We start from the raw sequence: 21,957 nt of genomic DNA on the forward strand, positions 1-21,957 counted from the left end.
TTAAAATTAAGGAGATAGAATGTAAAGTTGTATTATAATATGTATTCTGTGTGTGTGTATGTAAGCAAAGAGAACAAAAAATAAACTCAGGTGGGCCTGGAACAAAAAAAGATAACCCTCTAAATCCAATACTTCAAAAAAAGAAAATATGAGTGATTTTCACTTCGCATTTTTTCCATTTTCCAAATTTTCTATATGTCCCTTTTATTTTAAAAATAATAATGAGAACATTTACTTAAATATGTGAGCCAAACTGAGGCCTAACTTGCTCTAAAAATCTCAAAATGGCCCTAACTTTGTTGATAAAAACTTATTTTCAAAGAATCATATCTCCTTTCCCTTTCTTCCAAACGCTGGGTGTTGAAACACACATCTAAAAGTGTCAAAAGCAAGTAGTTGGAGTAGAGGAGTTCAGGGACCTCTTTGGGAAACTGATGAAAACCAGAAAAGTCCATATATGCCCGTGATTTTGCTTATAATATTCAATTCAATTCATTAATCATGATAAGAACTGCAAACAACATGCCTTCACAAATACGAAGGCATTTGGAAGAAGGGCAAAGAACTGGTAGAGCGCTTTGAGGCTCTATTTTCATACAGAAGGGACAATGGGCTCCAAGGGGAAGTCATTTGCTCCAGGTCACACCATGAGATGGCAATGAATCCCGGCCACATCCGAGTCTCCTGACCTCCAGGTCAAGCCTCTTCCCATCAGGTTATCTTGAGTCATAGAGCAAACCGCAGTCCTCTTCAGGCTCTCCAAGCTTCTTATAAGGCTGAGCTCCAATTGTGGCTTTCTGATTGTGATACTCACACCTGATTCCAAAGCTCCTTGGGTTAGGAAGATAGATGGAAATCTGGCCAGTTATCCAACAGGTCCATCCTAGGTGTGGATGGTTGCACTGTGCTCAGCCTAATGAGGGCACCAAGGGATCCCCAAAGAAGTCCAAGACACAGGATAGACAACCCAACTGAGCAGACAGGGCCAGGTGGCAACACAGCTCTGGAGCAATGAGATGGTGTATGGAGCATCAGCACTAGTCCAAGGAAGGAGACTGGAGAGCTGGGTATGGCCAGGGGCATGGAGGCAACACTCCATGGATTAGGAAAGGGCATCAAAGGATGTGGGTAGAAACTAAGTAAGTGGATAAAGAATAGAAAGTATTTGGAGAGGGGGGAAGGAATGAGCACAGCCAAAGCAAAGGCATGGAAAAGGGAAGAAGCAAGGTGACAGGGAAACCGAGGGCCCAATCTGGCGGGAGGCTTGCCAATGGTTTTTGCCATACACCCTCACCCCATGGAGCCCTTGCATGCGGCCTCAGCTTTTCTGGCCCTGTCTTGGGGCCACCCCCAGAAGCTAACTATGCCTTGTGTCTGCTTTGCCCTCTCTCCACAGCTCCCCTTCACTGAAGGCCTGTACCACTTCTATCACAACGGCCTTGCAAAGGCCAAGAGGAGACGCAGCCTGCACCACAAGCAGCAGCTAGAGAGCGACCCCAGGGTGAGTGTTCCCTTGAAATCTGCCTCCCAACCTCAGCTGCCCATTCTGAGCCCACCAAGAGAGTCTAGAGAGAGGAAGCAGGGGATTTTGAAGAAAAAGAATTCGGTATATTGTGACGGGCCAAATAGATCCTGGCAGAGTGGCACCAGAGACACTCTGCTCCTCTGTCTGGTGCATAGTAAGTTGCCCTAGATCCCTTCATAGACTGGGGGGGAGGAAACAGGAATACACCTATTCCTGGCCATCTTCTCCTTGGTTATTGTGTGAGGACTTCTGGTGGCCTGGAAACATGTTTTGGCTTGTGATGGGTGAGAAGACATCAAGCAGTTTAACGAGACATTCGATGGAAGGTTTTGTTGGTGAATGCAGATACTCTGAGAAGGTTGTCATGCCTCATACTGTGAGTGGGAAAATGCACGGGACAGTATGTGATCAGCCTAGAACAGGCAGCAAGCTTCTCAGGGTCTATGCCTGGCTACCACCCGGGATCATCTCATCCCATCTTCTCATCCTGTATTTTCTTGCACTGATCTAATTGACCCCATGCCTCAACTGCCATCTCAATGCTCATGATCTCTATTTTTTTTTATGTTTTGCATTTACCGCCCCTTTTGGACTCCATATCTCATTTCCTATTCCCACTGGCAACTCAAAATCAACTTTCCCACAACCGAATTTCTCATCTTAGCCACAAATCTGCTACCCTTCTGGTGTCCCCCACCCTGTTTTCCAGAATAGGAACTCTGTCTTCAGTAGAGCCTCCCTCTTCCAATCTCCCCCACCATCCCCAAATAGCTACACACTCATCCAGTGAAGTAGATTCTGATTTCTCTTATTTAACTCACTAAGAGAAAAAGTAAAATTCCGACAATTTGCTCTCCATATATTGAAGGCAGCGTGACCTATTCCCCAAAACCCTTGGGAAGAAGCTGATATAAAGGTGGGTCAGACTTTTGATTTGGTAATGAGACTCCTTTTGAGCTGATGGAATCCAGAAACATGTTCTTGTGGGGTTTCCCATGTGAACATTTTGACTGGGTTTAATTTGGGCTTCAATTAGGAATGAAGATGAAACAGGCTCCCCTGCAGATCACCAACCAACAGGCCACATGAAATTTTTCTTTAACTCTTCAACTCATGGATGCCCATTTTCCCTGAAGTGGAATATCTGCTCTAAGAAGCACTTTATCCTTGCTTTCCCTGTATGAACCAAGCTGGTTGGTCTGACAGCCAATGCCAAGTGTTCCTGAAAAGTCCTTAGCAGCAGCTGGCACCATTGCCCAAGGCAAAAGGTCTCTATACTCTATGATCAAAGCCTTGGCCCCAGCTGTACAACTTCATTGCCTGGAGTATACCCTTGGGCAGCCTCAGCTGTGGCAGTAGCCAAAGACTCTGGCACACTACAGCACTGGTTTTCCCCACACTTCATCCTTCACTTATGATGTTGCTCTTCATGGTCAATTGTTTTCCTTTTATTTATATATTTGCTTCAAAGCTCATTGGTTTCTCCTCTGCCATCATTCAAGGTGTTACCCCTGGATCTCTCAGAGAAAAATACATGAGAGTAAAGGGGGGCAGATGGAAGGAGATATATAAAAGGCTTAGGCTGGAGAAGTGAGGAACAGTGGAACTGAAAGACCATTGTTTGGTTCAAAGAGACTCCTTGGGACTGCTAGGTCAAGATTTCTCATTTGAGCAATTACTTGAAATGATCTCCAAAATGCCAATTCTTGAAGTGCAGAGTGATATGTTTGAAACAGAAGGAAACGAGACTGGCATAGGGTAATAAGGGAGAAATCAGGCACTGGTGATTCTAATCATTTGTTTTTTCTCCTCAAAATATTACCTATTATAACAAAAAAGGAGCATATATTTCCCCTTCATTGGCCTGATGTTCCAGGTAGCCAAATGCCTCTGCCAGGTAGGGGGAATCAACTGCCCTGCCCTTGAAGTCTGTGGAGTGAAGCAGGTAATTTAGGATTTGATTCCAGGAAACTCAGAGGAGGAAAATGAGAAAGAGAAGTGAGAAAAACAAATAAAGGGTAGATTCTTTAGCAGATTTCCACTGTGGGCAACTGGGGTTCAGCCCCATTGGGGACCCTTTGAAGTATAGTGTAGAATGTGCTCCAGAGTTGTCCCACAAGAGGCAAGGTTGCTGAGTCATTACTCCACTGGCTTCTGTCCATCGTGGAGGAGAATTGACCCATCATGTCAAATCGCTGGCACTTCTGGGCTGCCCTGGCACAGGTTGAGCAAGTCTCCTGATGCTGGAGAAAGCCGTCGAGCAGAGACAGGGATGGAGGTGCTTGAAGTGGGAAGTTGTCAGCAGCCGCAGGCAAACCCAGAGGTGGGCCAAGAGAAGATGGAGACAACATCAACAGCTCCAGCTATAAATCCTAAAATCCAGTGCCAAGCTGTTTAACATGCATCACATTACTAGACCTGTGAATTAGGTATTATCAGATCTCCAGTTCTCAGATGAGGAGATGGAAGCTTTGGGGCTTTTGACTTACTGAAAGCTATACAGTTTGTAAAGGGTCTTAATCACCACACAGTACTTCATAAATCTGCAAAACGAGAATTACAAAGCAGGAAGAGTCCACAAGAAACATTGGTCCAGCCCTTTGCCTGAAAGCTTTGAAGTATAATCTTACCATTGAGAAAAAATAGACCCAGAGAGGAAAAGTGACTTCCCTGGGGTCACGCAGTCTCAACTGATGTGGAAGAAATAAAACTCATGGCTCCTCCCAACACCAGGTCTGCTTTAAATAAAACCTAAATGAAGATGGGTGTTCCTTATGAATTTGCAGTTCTTTAAAAAAAAATTGTACTCACTAATTAATAATTGGATTCTCTAAATAAAAAATAAGTATGGGGAAGTTACATCATAAGTTTATGTTCCTTATGTGAATTCACTGAGCTCAGCTACAGATGAAAAAGAACAAGAGTAGAGGATAATAATACTAATAAGAATGGGCAGTTCTTACCCTTCTAGGCAATCAGCTTATGCCACAAAGTGACGTGAGCTGAGCGAATAGTCCGCTGAGTATGGGGTTAGTTTCAGCTTCCTCTTGATTCTCACAGTGGGAACATCTCACCTCTCTCAGTGAGAGGCTGTAGCATTAAAAATAATATATTTGGTACAAAATATTTCTTGCACACAAGCTGACATCTTCATCAGCTGTGTGACCAAAGAGATAAAACTAGATTCCAATTCAGGAAGGAAAATCCCATTGCTTGTGATGTATTGTGACACAATAGATCAATTTCTAACTTTCTCAAGAAACTTCCAAAGTTAATTTTCACCAGGCATAATTTCCACTTTGCTCACTGGAATTCAAGCACCAAGGTGTGATTCCTCTATGAAAAAGCAAAACAGATGCTGTCTTAGAGCTTGACCTTCCTGCAAATGGGCTCTGAAATGGCAAGTTGCATATAGGACATTTCTTGGGAATACACCTGTTTGGTCGGTCATGAGGAAGGCAGAAGTTAACAGCAGGAAAAACTGATGGAATGTGGTTGCAGCAGAGGCCTCGGTCATTCCCACAAGAAAGTTGGGAGCAGAGATAACCTTTCAGAGTTGTTCCAAACTGAGGCAAGGGGACCAGGCATTTGGGTCGCCATACTGACCAGGTGTTGGCAATGGGCATTCTCTGGAAGGAAATGTAGTCTTAGGCAAGTCACCTCCTGAAACCAAAGGGAATTTCCAGTGAAAGGTGGACTTTGCGCCTCCCTGGCAGCTGGAGGATGTGTGGGACAGCTCTGGAAAGGGGATCTGGGTAGCACCCCACGGGATCCACTAAGTTAGCATGTCCACTTAGCTTAGAAGAGATCATGGACCAGCACCCAGGGCATTTGGGAACACAAAAATAAATTAAACACTGTTACACCTTTGAGGAATGTATAATCATTTAAGAAAATATTCTGATCCACCTCCACTCCATCCCACTTAGATCTCATTTTTCCACCTTTCCTGGCTTGGAGACACAGGATCAGGGGAGCCCCTGGTAGACCCTTAGACAGGGCTTGGGGTGATGGAGGCATCTCGGAAGATACAAAGAACATTCCAGTGAACTTTCACACCCATGAACAGACATTCTTCTCCAGTGATCCAAGGCTACAGTGCGTAGGACAGTGATTCTCAACCAGGGGCGGTTTTACCCCTCAGAGACATTTGTCAATGTGTGCAGATGATTTTGGTCATCACAACTGGAAACTGCTACTGGCATCTAGCGAGTAGAGGCCAGGGATGCTGCCAAAAATCCTAAAGGCACAGGACATCCCCCCACAACAAAAGAATTATCCAGCCCCAAAAGCCAGTAGAGCTGACGCTCAGAAACTCTGGCATGGGGGAAAGCACTACAGTCAGATGTGGTTGCAGCTCTGCCCCTTGCCAGCTGCATGACCCCAGGTAGGCTAGCACCTAACTCACAGACTCTGTTTCCTCTTTTCTAAAATGGGATGATACTGGGAATTAGCTCCTCAGATCAAAGGGTGGAGGTCAAACAGCATGAGACACGCAGAGCATTTAGCACAGTATGTTAGTTTTCTATTGCTGCACAACGAATTGCCACAAACAAAGCAGCTTACGCACTACGAATTTATTTTTGCCCAGTTTCTGTAGGTTAGAAGCATGGCACAGTGTGGCTAGGTTTTCTTGGGCACTAAACCCAAGGTAGTAGCCTGGATGGGTTCTTCTCTGGGCACCCCAGGGAAGTACCTGCTTCCAAGCTCATTTAGGTTGCTGGCAGAGCTGAGTTCCTTAGAGTGGAAGGATGAGGACCCTGTTTCAAAGCTGGCTGCCAGCGGGGGTTTGTGCTCTGCCACTAGGGCTGCCTGCATCTCTTCTCGCAATGTCCTTCCATCTGTAAGCCAGCAACAGCTTTCCAAATCCTTCCTGACTTCCACTTCTGCTTTTAAGGGCTTGTGGGCTTTCAGTGGGCCCTCCCAGATGAGCTCGCTCTCTTGAGGTCAGCAGACCAGGAACCTTACTTCTGTCTGCAAGGTCCTTTTTCTCCATGAAGTATAACAGAACCGCAGGAATAATGCCAGGGCACTGAGATCGTAGGGGCCAAAATCCTACCTACCGCACACATGAGCGCCTGGAGTGCGGTAAAGAGCTTCAGGCTGTTCTCCTGCCTTCCCCTCGATCCATCTCAGAAAGCCCCAGCTCTTACCTTTCTGGAAGAATTGACATGGCTTCTAGGATCAGCGTCACTCTCTAAGCGGCCCACCCTGCCTGCGCCAGGGCGGGCATATAAGGCAGAGGGCAACCATGAATCTGTAGGTACAGGACATTGTCTACCTGTGTGAGCCCAAACGATGCAACAGAGAGCCCCAAGTGGATAGTTTCTAACTTAGTTCCCCACTTAGTGGCCAAATCCATTTTCTACAGGGCATCAAGAGGAACGGCCCATAGTATAAACCTTTCCTGGGATATACATATTCTGAGGGATTTGGCAGCATCCAGGAGAAGGAGAAATGTGTTGGCGAGCTGGGGAGAAAGGCGTGGGCGGTGACGCACCAACCTCTAGGAAAAGCGAATCTGCATAATCTGGTGGTTTCATTTTGCAGCAGGGAGAAGCTTTCAGTATCTCCTCTGGGCATTGCAGATGAGCCTGGCTTCCTGCCTCGGAGAGATGTTGCTAGTACTATAATTAACTATTTGTGGAGAACAGGAGAGTATTATTTACTACAGCATCAGAAAGGCACGGGGAAAGCTGCTCATGAGTAAGCCTGGTTTTCTCTAGATGCTGTGAGCACATTGCAAAAGATCGTTTTCTTCCCGCTGCCATGCTTACTAAAGGAGAAGAAAGAACGCTCTGGGACACCTGATCCCAGCAAGCCTACAGGACTCTGGGGAGTTTTAACTTTCTTTGGGAGAATTCTAGTCAGCATCGGTATAGAGAAAAGTAGCACGAAGAGGAGAAAGATTGTCTCTATCGTTTTTATAACTCACAAAACAAAAACTTTCCAACAGTGAGCTGATAAACTTTTAGTACCTCCTGGCAAAGCCTTAGAAGTTAGTAGAGCAAATTTATCCTGACCTGCCTTACCTGGTTCCCTCCCCCGCTTTCCCCACGGTGCAAAAGGAAATGTGTTTAAATATCTATACTGCCTCTACTATGCCTTCCAAAAATGAGTATTTTTAAGCTTATTAAACTCAAAGTCTAACTCCATTATCCAGTTGCTCCCTAGCAAACCAAACCATTTATTCATTGGATAAATATTTACTGAGCCCAAAATATACGCTGGGCACTCTTCTAGGTACTGGAATTCAACAATCAACAAAATAGACATGCTTCCATGAAGCTCATATTCAAGGGGATAAAGGAGAGAAACAAAAATCAGATGAACAAAGCAATCATATAACTGTGGTGAGGGTATTACGGGGGAAAATAAAGTAGGATGAGTGAAAGAGGGAGTTCCAGGGCCCAGGCTTGGAAGGGGGCTTCTGCTTTATAAAAAGCAACCAGAACTGGCTACTCTGGTAAGGTGGCATTGAAATATAAACCTGAAGGAGGAAAGGAAGCTAACCATGTGCATATCTGGAGAAAGGGCATTCCAACACAGGTACCAGCAAGGGCAAAGGCCGGAGGCCAGGGTACATTTGGTGTGTTCTAGGAACACCAGGAATTCCAGGGCAGCTATGAAGTGTGAGCCAAGGAGAAAGGGGAAAGAGATGAGGTCAGAGAGGAGCAAGCCCATGGCAGATGTTCGAGGTCAGGGTAAGGACTTCGGGTTGACTCTGAATGAGATGGATTTGCTCTGTCTCTGATTGAGTAATATACTGGGGGGTGGGGGGTGGGGAGGTGGGGATAAAGGCACAATTGGAAACTGGTGAGGTAAGTCCAAGGTGATGATAATGTTGTAGAATATGAGAGAAGTTCAATTATTTGAGTATAGAGAGGCCAGGACTCAGGAATGATTTTGAGAAGGAAAAATGGTTTATTGATGGCCGGCCGGACTCGGGAGCTTTCTGTTTGAATCCCGAGCCCTGAACAAGATTTTCAAACGTCTTTTATACAGAGAGGAAAGGCCAAATGGTCCCTTTGTTTCAGTTCTCAATAGGCTTCAATTAGCATATATATCTTCCACATCTTAGGTAAGCTTTTAGCATGGACTCCAGATATTCTAGATAAGCTTTTAGCATATTTGGTTTTTGCATTTCCCCTAAATATTTAAAGTTTATAGCCCTTGCATAGTTAAACTGTTTCCTGGGACTGGAGCCGTTGCCACTGTCCCTAAGGGCAGGACTGCAGCCTCTTACCATTCCACACCCACAAGTCAAACAGCTTAGTTATCTCTGAAGAGACAAAGAGCCTTCCACCCATAGCCCACATCAATAACACTCTGAAAGAGAAAAGCTGGTGGCTTGGGTCAGGGTAGAAGGGGTAGAGGTGATAAGAAACAAGTCAGATTTGGGATATATTGTAAAGGTAGAGTCTCCACATTGGTGGATGCATTTGCTGAGGAATGTTTGAGAAAGACAGGCATCAACAGTGACTCCAGAGATTTTGGCCTGAGTTACTGTAGAAGATAGTGCTTATATAGGTAGACAAGACTTGGAAGGAGGAGCAAGGTGATGGGAATGGGTAGGGAATCAAGAGTTTAGTTCTAAGCATGTTAACAGTTGAGATTTGTATTGAGTATCCACTTGGAGATGTAAAATGAGCAAATGGGTGTAAGAATCTAGGATAGAGTTGGAGATATAAATTTGGGAGTCATCACAACTTGATAGCATTCAATACCATGTTACTAGTTGAAATTTCCAGGAAATCGAGTACAGATAGAGAAGAGAAGCTGTGCAGGACTGAGCCCTAAGGCACTCTAAAGTTAAGAAGTTAGGAAGATGAGTAGGGACCAGCAAAGGAGACTGGGAAGTGTCAATTAATGTAGAAGGACCAGAGGTCAAGCAATGACCGGTCTATTCAATGTTTCCTCCCTCATCCACACTCTACCAGAGTAACTTGGCCGTCTCTGTATTACTGCTGGTTAGCACCACTTAAAGATTTCAGCAAAATATGTTTCCTCACTTTTTCCCTTCTGAATTATTTTTAAGACTCCTTTCCTAATGTTATTGAAATTTACAGTGCACATATGAGCTTGTGAAATAAAAATGATGACCTGAATTTTATTTCAACTGGACAGTACTATTTCTTGGGTGGGCAGTCTGGGTAATTTAAAACAGTAACAGTTGACTCAGAATGGATGAGAATCAACCTCTCAGGCCCAACTGGACAGTATATCTCAAAGACCAGACCTGGTTCTAGGAGCTGCCAACTGAAGTTACAGGAAATGGATTCTGTTTGACATAGCAAAGAAGGATCTGAGTTGGGCACCTATATTTTTAATTTTAAGGAACTATAAAAGCCATGAGAAAGATAATGTTTGACTATGAATCAGAAAGAAAAAACTTGGTCTCCAATTAAGGAAAATGAAAATCCAAGCTGTGTTGATTTAATCCTGATCACATTTTCACAGGTTTCAAAAGGATAGATTTCTTAAAATAATATCCTGTTAAGCTTCAAAATCTAGAAAATCATGTCTCACTCCTCAAACCACTGCTCCAAAATTAATTTTCTTAAAATGCCTAACCTAAAAAGACTCTAAGTATTCCTTAAAGATGGCATAAGTGAATGGTTAAAAATAGGTAGGTCTACCTAGTGACTGAATTTTCACAGGATAATGTTTTGTGGGGCAAAGTTAGGTTTGAAATAGGAGATGCCTCAGAATGGTTTTTAAAAAGAAGAAAAACTTCTTTAAATCTCTTTCTTAAGATATTTTCAAATTGGTTTAGCCATTTTCTCTTTTCATAGCCACTGATAGGATTGTGATCTCCATCTCCATCTCCATCTATAAACAGACTTCACATTCTTAAATACAAGCCAAAGGAATTTTGAAAATGAGTGAGGTTGAATCCCTGCCATTTCCAGTAATTTCAAACCCTTGTGGGTTCAGGAGAGGATAAGAGTAAAGCCAGATCTAGAAACGAGTAAATAGCAGTTAGACAAACGATTCATGTCTGAATAACAACTCAATTGCTAGAGTTTACCTAATTGGTTGCCATTATTTGTAGAAAATGTTGTGTTTTTCATCTTCTCTAAGGCAAGTATTTACCACTTAACAATAAAGAACTTATTGCTTGAGAGAAAACAGGTAAGACAAAGCAGTTTTCCATTTTCCATTCCTTCAGAAAAAGGAGAACAGCCCACCACAAGTAAAGAATTGCTTAATAGATGTTTGTGTATAAGGACCCTCAGGGAGATGGCATGAGAAATCCTCCCAGGGAATAGAAGAAAACAACTCAAAACTATTGGGTGGAAAGAGACTCTGTGGGCAGAAAAAGAGCATAACGTAAAGAGTCCAAGTCAAGGTCTTTCTTTGGTTCTAGTACTATTTCTGACAACAATTAGCCATGTTTCCTTGAGCCAACAATTTCATCTCCCAGGCTTTAATTTCCTTATCTATACAATAAGAAGCATGGACTAGTTGGTCTCTCAAATTCTCCCTCAGGTCTTGATATCGGAGATTCCAGGGGCAAGCCTCAGCCTTCTCCAACTAGTTAACATCAGAGCAAGGGTCTTATATATCTTTATTTTGTTCTGAAAAATAGGGTTTTTTTCCCTTTTAAGCATTACTCCAAAGTGATTGGAAGAACTACCATTTTTATGTTAATGTCATTATCTTTTAAAAGATAATTTCAAATTCTATGCTGTTCAAACCAGTTCTACAGAGCCCTAAAATTCCATTGCTCACCTCAGGGAAAAAGTTCTTTCATCCATTTCAAAGATAATAGCACCTCTATCATGTTTTATAAATTGGAATTCTGAGTAAGATTTAATTTGGTGTGGTGGATGTACAAGAGTTGGGGAGAGGGACCTCATCAACTAAAAAATAAAGTTTGAAAGCCACTGAATGTAAAACAATCCCTGTTGTCCAACCCAGTTAATAGGTGTGTCCAACAAGGATTGCAAACTGAGTGCCTAAAGAAGTCCAGGCAAATAAGTTAAATAACTGAGGTAACAGGGTATAAGCAAAGCCAGGAACACAAGCCCGAGGACAAATGACAACCTCGCCTCTGCCTTGATGTGGAGGCCATAAGAAGGAGTTGTGGGGACTGTGGAGAACCAGTGAGTATACAGCTTTTCAAAAGGAGGAAGCAGTGCCTTCTCTTTGGCTAATTGCTTCCTTGCAAAAACGGGGACCAGGGTTACCAGATCTCCCAGTCTTTTCAAGAAACACAGCAAACACCAACCTTTTGTGAAAAATCTTTGAGCTTTTAAAAAATATTCACGACTAAGTTAAAATGTCTTAACACACTGTTCAAGCTAAAGAAAATAGGTCAGCAGAACAAATTTGCCTATGGGCTGCCATTTTGCAACTCCTGCTCTACAGTTTAACAGGACAGATGACTCCACATCTGGCAAGACATCTCTATGACTAGCCCCTGACTTCACTATTTGCCAAGGAGCTCATTTGAAAGTTCTTCCTTGAGTAGTACCAAGGCTACCTCCTCAAAGCCTTCACTATCCAGACTCTGCTTTCTGGGACCAAAACCAGGTGAGTCCATCTTCCATGGGAGAACCCTTCAAATATCTACAGATACTTATCGTATCCCCCTGAATCTGCTTCAGCATAACCATTCCTTTTCTTTGAGATATTTTTATTGAGTTCCCCATACCTTCCTGGTTACCTCTTTGAGAACTAAACACACAATCCAGTTACAGTCTGACAATGTTAGAGTAAAACTTGACTCTGATGTCCAAGATTTTTAATATTATTCTTCTGTTACCACCTCCTAGGAGCACTTTAGATTTTTTTGGAGGTCATAGATCTCGCCATTGCTAATAAATCTTTCTCAAATGTGCTACTAATCAAGGCACCTTTGAAGGATAGGATATTGATAATAAAGCAAAGACTTAGATTTAATTTTTGAGTTTTTCATCTTGTTAGAGTTCATTCCAACCTATCAAGATTTTATTTGATCCTGATTCAGTCTCTTTCTCAGCTTCCTGTCATCTATAATTTTGATCATCATCAGTTTCCTCAACTGTTCTTAATAAAAAGGTTGACTAGGACAGAATAAATGACAAAGCCCAGAGCCCTTTATCTAGGTTGATATAAATCTATTAATGGACTCAAATGGGTGTCTCACACTGACTCCATATTAAAAGAAAACTATAAAGTACCCCAAAGTCCCCAGAATACCATTCAAGTTAAATGCAGAACTGTCTTACCAGAAGGGTAATTTAAAGGCTTAACTGCATCAACTTGAATCTCGTTGATCTGCCTGTATGGATAACTGTCCAAGAAATCCTTTGGTTTCCCATGGAGCAGTTTAATGCAACCATTCACATGACCAAAATCACTATACAAACCAGTGTGCAATATGGGCCCTTCGAGGAAGCTGAATTCAGTAGTTAACTTGTACATACACCTGTAAGTGGTTGATGTTTAATCATGGAACAGTTTAATCAGGGAACAAAATTCAATTAGGAGTTTCTAAAAGTGAGAGCATCAGGTGGCAGTCAAATATGGACCAGGACAAATTTTTCTAAAACTTAATATTAAGTGATTCCTTTTAAATGAGGACATCTCAGAAATAGACTAATTTAGCTAAGGATCATACCCTTCATGGCTAAAATATAACCTATCATTTTATATATATCAGAACACATGAAAATTTGCCACTTTTTCAAATGACACAGGCAAGTCACTTAACCTTCACTAATTGCCTTCTTTTATCATCTCTATCACTAAATAAAAATGAAAACCCAAATGTCTGGAAATAAATGGCCAAGACTTCAGACTAGGAGAGTGATGTGCACTTTGCAAATACTTGTTAGTTTCACAAATACTGTGCCTTGTAACTTTTGCCAGAGCAGGAAAAGTGACGGTGTCATCTGCTTTTTTTGCATCCTTCCCTACTTAATTCTCCACTTGTTCTCCTTGAAATTAAAAAAAAAAATTATATGTGAATTAAAACATGTTTCTCCAACTGCAGAGTTTTTGGGGTCCTTCAATTTCCTACAAGAATGAAGAAACTAAATAGCTACAGTATCAAATTAAATCTCAAATCTTAGTCGTTAAACATAACAAATGTTTTATTTTTTAGCTCATGTTACATTTCCAGCATGGAATGTTGTGGTCTCTGATTAACATAATCTTTCAGTGACTGATGCTATTGAAGAAGGTCTCACCATCTTTTTTCATCTTGAGATGTCACCATCCTACCATATGACTTCCATGGAATTGGAAGAGAAAAAGAAAGAGGAAGCATTGACAAACTGAACCCACTCTTAAATGCCTTAGCTGGAAAGTGGCATATATCACTCTCCTCACCATCCATTGGCCAGAAGTAGGCACAATGTAATGTCTCAGTGCAAAGTTTTCCCATTTGCTAGGGAAGGAGAGACAAACTGGATATGGGTAAGCAGTAAAGGTCCCCTGTACAAAGTGCTTTTTATTTAAAACATCAATAAAAAGATGAATGAAAACATATTCCATCCAGGGTGATTCCTTGGGATTGAGACTTTCACATAATCTTAGCACCAAGGAACACCACCGTCCCACACATGCTGAGTGAAAAAGCCAACTTAGAAGTGGATCTTTTGGACTCACACTCCCCAACGGAGGCTACCTGGAGATAAACCACCCATCGTGTCCATGCCTAATTCCTGACCCACAAAATCTTAAGCACACTAAGATTGCTGTTTCAAGCCACTAATTTTGGGGGTAGTTTATCATGCAGCAATATCATGAAGGCATGTGCCTTTTCCCATCAGTTCAGGTGAGAATGAATGGAGCTTGTTAAATGGAAAGATTGGATGAACCTAACCACCTTATGTAGACACTGAGTTTAAAAGAACCGCAAATAAAAAGAATTTAAAGATTTAAACCTATGCCAGATTGAATAGCAAATTACGTTGGATTTAAATTTATTTTGAAATACAGGGAAACTTTCAATCAGCTGAGGGTCCTCACACTGCTTAGCTAGGAAGAAGAGAGGGATTCAAAGATCTGGCCCCTCTCTGATTTCTGGAATCCCCTAATCTGACTAGAGTGTAGACTTGTGGCCAGGCCTGTGAGCTTTAAGTGTAAATTTAGATTTTATTCTCAGCTCCATCACTCCACTTTCCAACTACATGAATTTACCTAAGTTATTTAACTTCTCATAAACTCCTTATCTACAAAATGTGGCTAATAATAATGGCACTTCTCTCAAGGTTTGATATGGAATAAATGAGATGATGGATACATGTTCAAAAAATGATAGCCATGATTAGAAATATTTCATTAGCTAACACCAACACGGTAAAGTTTTTGTAGCAAAAGCAAAGTTGGTACTATTAAAAAAAAAATAGAACATGGGGTTTGGTTTGTGAGATATGAATATAATTATGCATTTTCTCTTTTCTTCATTCTTTCCATTAATAAGGAGACCTTGACATTGTCATTTTACTTGTGTTTATCTGTGTATCTTTCTGAACACTAGAGGAACAACGGAGTTAGTAGTTGGAATTAGATGAAAAAAGAGTACCTGGATAGAACTTCTTAGGAGTAACGCTTCCATATTTTGTTACACTGCCTTTTCCTGTTATTTTATTTTTTGAGTTTGAAAGAAAGTTGTGTGAATAATAATAATTGTAAGTAGTTGATTTTTTCATTGTAATTTTACCAAAATAATATAGGTGCAAAGTTCTAAAAATCAAATGCAAGCTTTATAATTGAAGACAGCAATCTTTTGTCCATGCCATTGAAACTCCCAAGTCACAATCCTTCAGAGACATTTCCACCAATTCTTTAACTGTTCTGGTATTTAAATCCTATTTTGGAATAATATGTGTGCTGAAATACATTGATTTTTTTTTTTCATTTCAGATAGCTGTTGCTTTTCTTTTATGAAAGATAAGAATTTCCCTTTCTTAAAGGCAACATACATATATATACACACACACCATATTTATATTTCTTCCAGTTTTTTAATATCATAGTAGGGGCTATATTTATATTTATATTATTTATATATATATAATATATATATTTATGTTTATATTATTAATTATATGTAAATATTATTCACAGATGAGCCACTTATTCTATCAAGAACATATCCTTTCTCACACAGCTTTTTGTTTTCTCCGGTATAAATGATATTTTTGACTTGCTTAGTTTTCTATGTCCCTATGTCTACTTTTCCCTTCAATGTCCAACAGTTTTCTAAATCTTCTCTCCATATGGTCAAACCCATCTGATAAGCTATCATTTCCTTTATTTTTTAGAGACGCCCATGCTACAGCCACCATCCCTTGGCTGCATTGTGTACAGCTTGATCGACCTTTCCCCTGAGACTCCCCTCACCATCATCTCTGGAATTCCCCTTTTTGCTATCCGGAATTGTATCCCCTCTTTCCTGTAGCTCGTATGGTTCCTTTCTCAACTTATTCCCTCATTCTGATGGATAACGTCTTTCATGGGGGGCAATTTTTTGAGACCTTTATGTTCTGCTCAACTTAATCAGGAATTTGGCTGGTTATAGGTTGAGTTGGGAATAAACATCTCTGAGAATTTTGAAAGTTTCACCTCAATGTCTTTGCTTACAATGGTGCCTTTGAGAAATTTAGTGGTCACTCTGATTGCTGAGATTTCCTTGACACTTGTGCTCTTTACTTCTGGGACATTTTCTTTTCCTTTTCTTTTTTTGAGAATGTCTTTCTCTTTTCTGGAAGTCTTTCAGTTTAGCTGTTAGGCAGATCATAGGATTGATCTTATAATTTTCTTATTTTTTTTTCTTTCTATATTCTTTGTCTTTTTGTTATACTTTCTGGGAGATTTTCTGAACTATATTTATCCATATATATGATTTTTTATATATTATTTCATATGTAAATTTTCAATTTTATAAATCTCAATTTTAAAATATAAGAGCTCTTGTTTATTTGTATAGCATCATGTTCTTATTTCATCAGTGCAATTTCTATTCTTCATTTTCAAAGGGTGTTTCTTCCAGTTCTTTCAAAAATTTGATCTACTCCCTATCCTATGTTGTCTGTGTCCCTCATTCACTGTTTTGTAATTTTTGAATCACTTATTTTTAAATTTTTATTTTAAAGTGTTTTCTCAAATGCCTGGTGATCCTTTGCTCTCTGTTCATATTTAAAAACTGGTTGGGAGCTTTGTGCATGAGTGGTGATGCAGGCATTTGTTTGGATACCCCCAAATACCGGTAGGGCTTGTCTCTTATGTCAGTTTTCCAGAGAGGAATATTCCCACATCCAGCCTGGAGAGAAAAGTCTGGCTGTCCTTAGAAGGGAATGTCATAATATAGTGGGGAGACTGTTTCAGTTAATCCCCACTTTTAATATGGCACATATTTCCCCACCTTCGTGTGCTTGGTGCCCCCACTGTGGAAACTTTCTGGTTCCATTTCCCAAATGCTCACCTCCTGTCTCCTGCAATAGAGGAGAAGCATCGTTGCTTGGCTCCTCAAAGAGAGATTTTCAACCTATCACCCCATTTTTGATGTCCCTGATGCCTCCAATGTTTTAGTCTTTCTGGGATTCCACAGTCCAAATTACCATATAACTTTTTATCTCCCACTTAGGTTCCAGCTTCCCAGCCCAGTTCAGGCAATGGCATCCTATCCATTCACTTTCCATCTTTTGCTATTCTCTTCATATCTCTCATCTGCTATATCTTCAGTCCCATTTTATTGGTCCTTGCAGGTTTGCCCCTTGCTCATTCTTTACCATCATTTTAGCAATGTTTACAGAAGAAACAGATATAAGCATGCACGTGCAATCTGCTCTATTTAACAGAGGTGTATAAAATTGTCATTCCCATCTCTCCTGCTTTTGACTGTAAGCCTTATAAATGCAGGTTCTGCAACTACTTCATTATCCTCAGTGTCAAACATAGCGTCTGACACATAGCACAGTGTCCAATAAATATTTGTTGAACGGGGTCATAGTGAATTGTGACTATTTAGATCAATGCCCTGTTTGCTAAGTGAATGAATGGTTCTCAGCTAGATTGCAAACTTCATGAAGGTTTCATCTCTAGACTACCCATCATGGTGGCAAAAGCACATAAAATTATTTGACTTGAACTCACATTCCCTCTGAGTTCAGACTCATCAAAAAGTTATAAACACCTATTTTGGGAAACTTATAATCCTAAAATATTTGTTGTTTTCTTTTTTAGATTGTTTTCTCCCTTCCTTCATTCTTTCTTCTTTCCTTCCTTCTTTTGTAAATCGTACGTTATTCTTTCACCTGATTTTTTTTAAAGATATACATAAGAAATCCAAGTCTTTCCCTCAACAAAATATATGATGCATAATCCCTTAATTACTGTCTTTATTTTCTGCTTCTCATGAAAATATCCACTGTCCATTCAACAAAATCTCCACTGCTCCTAAGTGAATTGGTTGGAGGTTACCCTTGACTATTACCAAATAAAAGATGAGAAGGTAGTGAGAAAGTGGATAGCTTAGATTACCCCTTCCAGCTTTAGGTGCTGCTGAGGGCATTTAAACACATAATGCACTTTTTCTAAAGTTAGAGAATTGGTATAAAAGACACATGCCACGTGCACAATGTCTGGCTATCTGGAAAACACTGGGGGCATCCCTTTGGCATTTAAGTGTTTCCCCTCTTCCCCAATGGCAGAGGATGATATGAGACAAGCTATATTCTCCCAGAATTTGTTTTTGTGTTGTAGTTCTCTGCATTTTGTAGTGAAATTCATATCATTTATTTATTTTGTTTTACTTCCATTTTTTGCATAAAAACTGGGTGTTTTATTATTGACAAGACATTTAGATATTCACTGCAAAACTTTAAAATGTTTTTTTGTTTAAATCAGTGCATCTAGATGATATAATCCTATACCTAGAAAGTCCCAAAAAATCTACAATAAAGCTGCTAGAGCTAATAAATGATTTCAGCAGAGTGGCTGAATACAAGATTAATATGTGAAAAATCAGTAGTATTGCACTAATAATGTAGAATCTGGGGAAGAAATCAAGGGGGAAAATCCATTTACAATATATTACAATATATTCCCAAATATTAGGAATAAACTTAACTAAGGACACAAAGCACTTGTATTCAGAAAACTACAATGTATTGCTAAAAGGAATTTTTAAAAATCTGAATGGGTGGAAGAACATTCTGTGTTCATGGATTGGAAGACTACAATATGTAGTCTTCATTTCTGCCAAGATGTCATTTCTGCCCAAATTGATATACAGATCCAAAGCAATCCCAATAAAAATTTACAGCAGCATATTATAAAGAAATGTAAAACGCAGTTATCACATTTATTTGGAGATATAAGGGGCCCCAAATAGCCAGAAACATCTTAAAAAGGAAAAGGCGAAGTTGGAGGACACTCTCTGCCTCACTTTAAAGCATATTACCTAGCAGCAGGGGTAAAAAACAGCATTGTACTGACATAAAGATAGACACATAGACCAATGGAACCAAAGTGATTTTCAGAAACAGACTCTCACATGTATGGTCAAGTGATTTTTGACATCTGTCAAACCCAGATAGAACAATCTTTCAACAAATGGTGCTGGGAAATCTGGATATCCATATCAAAAAGAAAGAGAAGAGGGAAGCAGACTTGGCCCAGCGGTTAGGGCGTCCGTCTACCACATGGGAGGTCTGCGGTTCCAACCCCAGGCCTCCTTGATCCGTGTGGAGCTGGCCCATGGGCAGTGCTGATGAGTGCAAGGAGTGCCGTGCCACGCAGGGGTCCCTGCGTCGGGGAGCCCCACGTGCAGAGAGTGCGCCCCGTAAGGAGAGCCGCCCAGCACCAGAGATAGAGTAGCCTGCCTAAAAATGGCACCACCCACATGGAGAGATGACACAAGATGACGCAGCAAAAAGAAACACAGATTCCTGTGCCACTGACAATAACAGAAGCAGACAAAGAAACAAGATGCAGCAAACAGACACAGAGAACAGACAACCGGGGTGGGTGGGGAAGGGGAGAGAAATAAATAAATCTTTTAAAAAATTTGTTTCTAAAAAAAAAGAAGGAGGATGCTTATCTCACACCTTACCAAAAAATTAACTCAAAATGGATCAAAGACCTAAGTAAAAGATGCAACCATAAAACACCTAGAAGAAAATGTGGGAAAATATCCTGTGGTAGGCAGTAGTTTCTTAAACCTTACACCCAAAGCACAAGCAATGAAAGAAAAAATACATAAGTGGGACCTCCTCAAAATTAAACACTTCTGTGATTCGAAAGGACTTCATCAAGAAAGTAAAAAGGTGGCCCACTCAATGGGAGAAAATATTTGGAAACCACATATCCAATAAGGGTTTGATTTCCATCCTATATAAAGAGATCATACAACTCAACAATAAACAAGCAAGCAATCCAATTAAAAAATGGGCCAAAGACTTAAATAGACGTTTCTCCAAAGAGGAAATGCAAATAGCCAAAAAACATATGAAAAATTGTTCAATATCTGTAGCTATTAGGGAAATGCAAATCCAAATGACAATGAGATAACATCTTACACTTCATAGAATGGCCATTATTTAAAAAAAAAAAAAACAAAAAAACAATAAGTGCTAAGAGGATGTGGAGAAATGGGAATACTCCTTCACTTTTGGTGAGAATGTAAAATGGTGCAGCTTCTGTGGAAGACACTTTGGTGGTTCCTCAGGAAGCTAAATATAGAACTGCGGTATGATCCAGCAATTCCTTTACTAGCAATATATCCTGAAGAACTGAGAACTGTGACACAAACAGACATCTGCACACAATGTTCATAGTGGTTTTATTTGCAATTGCCAAAACAGGGAAACAACACAAGTGTCCTTCAATCAATGGATAAACAAAATGATACAATGGAATAATATGCTCCTGTAAGAAGAAACAAAATTGGAACACATACGATAACATAGATAAACCTTGAGGATATCATACTAAGTGAAATAAGCCAGACACAAAAGGAAAAATATTGTATGGTCTCACTAATATGAACCAAATACGAAGAATAAATACACGGAATTAAAACCTAGAGTATAAGTTATTATGAGATGAAAGGGGGCCTGAGAAGGACTATTGATGCTTAAGGTATGTAGAAATTTTAATTAACTTGACTGTAAAAGGGTGGAAATGGGTAAAGTAGATGGTAACACATTATAGTAAAATAGAACTACCGCAGCTGGTTTATAAATGGGATTGTGGCTGAAAAGGGCAGTCTAGGGACATAAATGTCAATTGCAAGAAAACTAGAGAATAATTTAGGGACTGAATAACATAGATAACCCAGGGATGGATGAGAACTGTAGTTAATAGTACAAATGCAGGAATATCTTTCTGTGAACTAGAATGGATGAACATCACTATTGCAGGATGGTGGAAATGTGGAGAAGCATGAGAAAAATACAATTAATGTAATCTATGGGCTATATTTAACACCAATACTTTAATATTCTTGCATCAATGCCCAAGACATAGTGTGTTAATAATAGGAGGTATGGAAAAAAATATACCAAATGTATGCTATGGACCATAGTTAGTGGTAATAGTCTGATGATATTATCTCATAATCTGTAACAAATGTCCCACAATAGTGTGGTATGTTGGTGAAGGGGTGTTGTGTGGGAATACCACCCATGTGCGTGGTTGTTTTGTAAGTTCACAACTTCTCTATTTAAAATATATTTTTCAGAAGATCAGTTCATCTCAGGGTGTGTATATGTGACCCATCCACACACAAATATCCTTGCATCCCTAATAAGATTGCCAATTCTACTCTTGAAGTGTTCATTCAAACTGCTTTAAAAAAATACTTTTTTAATTTATTTTTAATAAGATAACTAATACATTAAGGCATTTATTAAAAACCCAAACAAATAAAGAAGATAAAGAAAAAACTCCTTTGGCCCTCATCAACCACACTCTGCTCCCCAGAAGAAAACACTATTGCCAGTTTACTATAGCTTTCAGGCATTCTTTAACATGTCAGCGTGGATATATGTACACATAGAGAGTTTTATTTTGCATGTCAAAAGTTGGTCGTTTTTCATTGGGGTCATATTGCACATTCTATTTTGCAATTTCCTTTTTAGAAAGGAATTTCTAAATTCCTTTTTAGAAAACTTTCCTTATTAGTACACACGTCCTCTTTTCTTATTAGCTACTGCATCATATTCCAAAATGTATGTGTGCTCTTTATTCAACAATTACCCTAATGATGGAAATTTAAGTTGTTTCAAACTTTTCACTACATAAACAATGTTGCGTGCCTCTTTGTGCCTATTTGCCATTGTTTCATTAGGATAGCCACTAAAAATGTAATTCATGGGTTGGAGGACTACCTGTGTTTTGGTGCTGGAGTGATGACTAGCCTTGTTCCCAAATAATCTGCTTAGAAATCAGTCACTGGCCCTTTGAGTTTTCAAAGTGTGTAGCAGAGCCTT

The 21,957-nt window shown here is 40.1% G+C and overlaps 1 protein-coding gene across 1 annotated transcript in view; it reads left to right on the forward strand.

The window, feature by feature from the left end:
• PCSK2 (proprotein convertase subtilisin/kexin type 2) overlaps window positions 1-21,957 on the forward strand; it is a 282,361-nt gene that overhangs the window by 40,592 nt on the left and 219,812 nt on the right. Inside the window, exon 2 of the mRNA XM_058287597.2 lies at window positions 1,397-1,501. Within this exon, the coding sequence (XP_058143580.1) occupies window positions 1,397-1,501 (105 nt within the window). The remainder of the gene's footprint in view (window positions 1-1,396; window positions 1,502-21,957) is intronic.

This window comes from Dasypus novemcinctus, chromosome 24 (genome assembly GCF_030445035.2).
Source record: "Dasypus novemcinctus isolate mDasNov1 chromosome 24, mDasNov1.1.hap2, whole genome shotgun sequence".
NCBI classification, from domain to species: domain Eukaryota; kingdom Metazoa; phylum Chordata; class Mammalia; order Cingulata; family Dasypodidae; genus Dasypus; species Dasypus novemcinctus.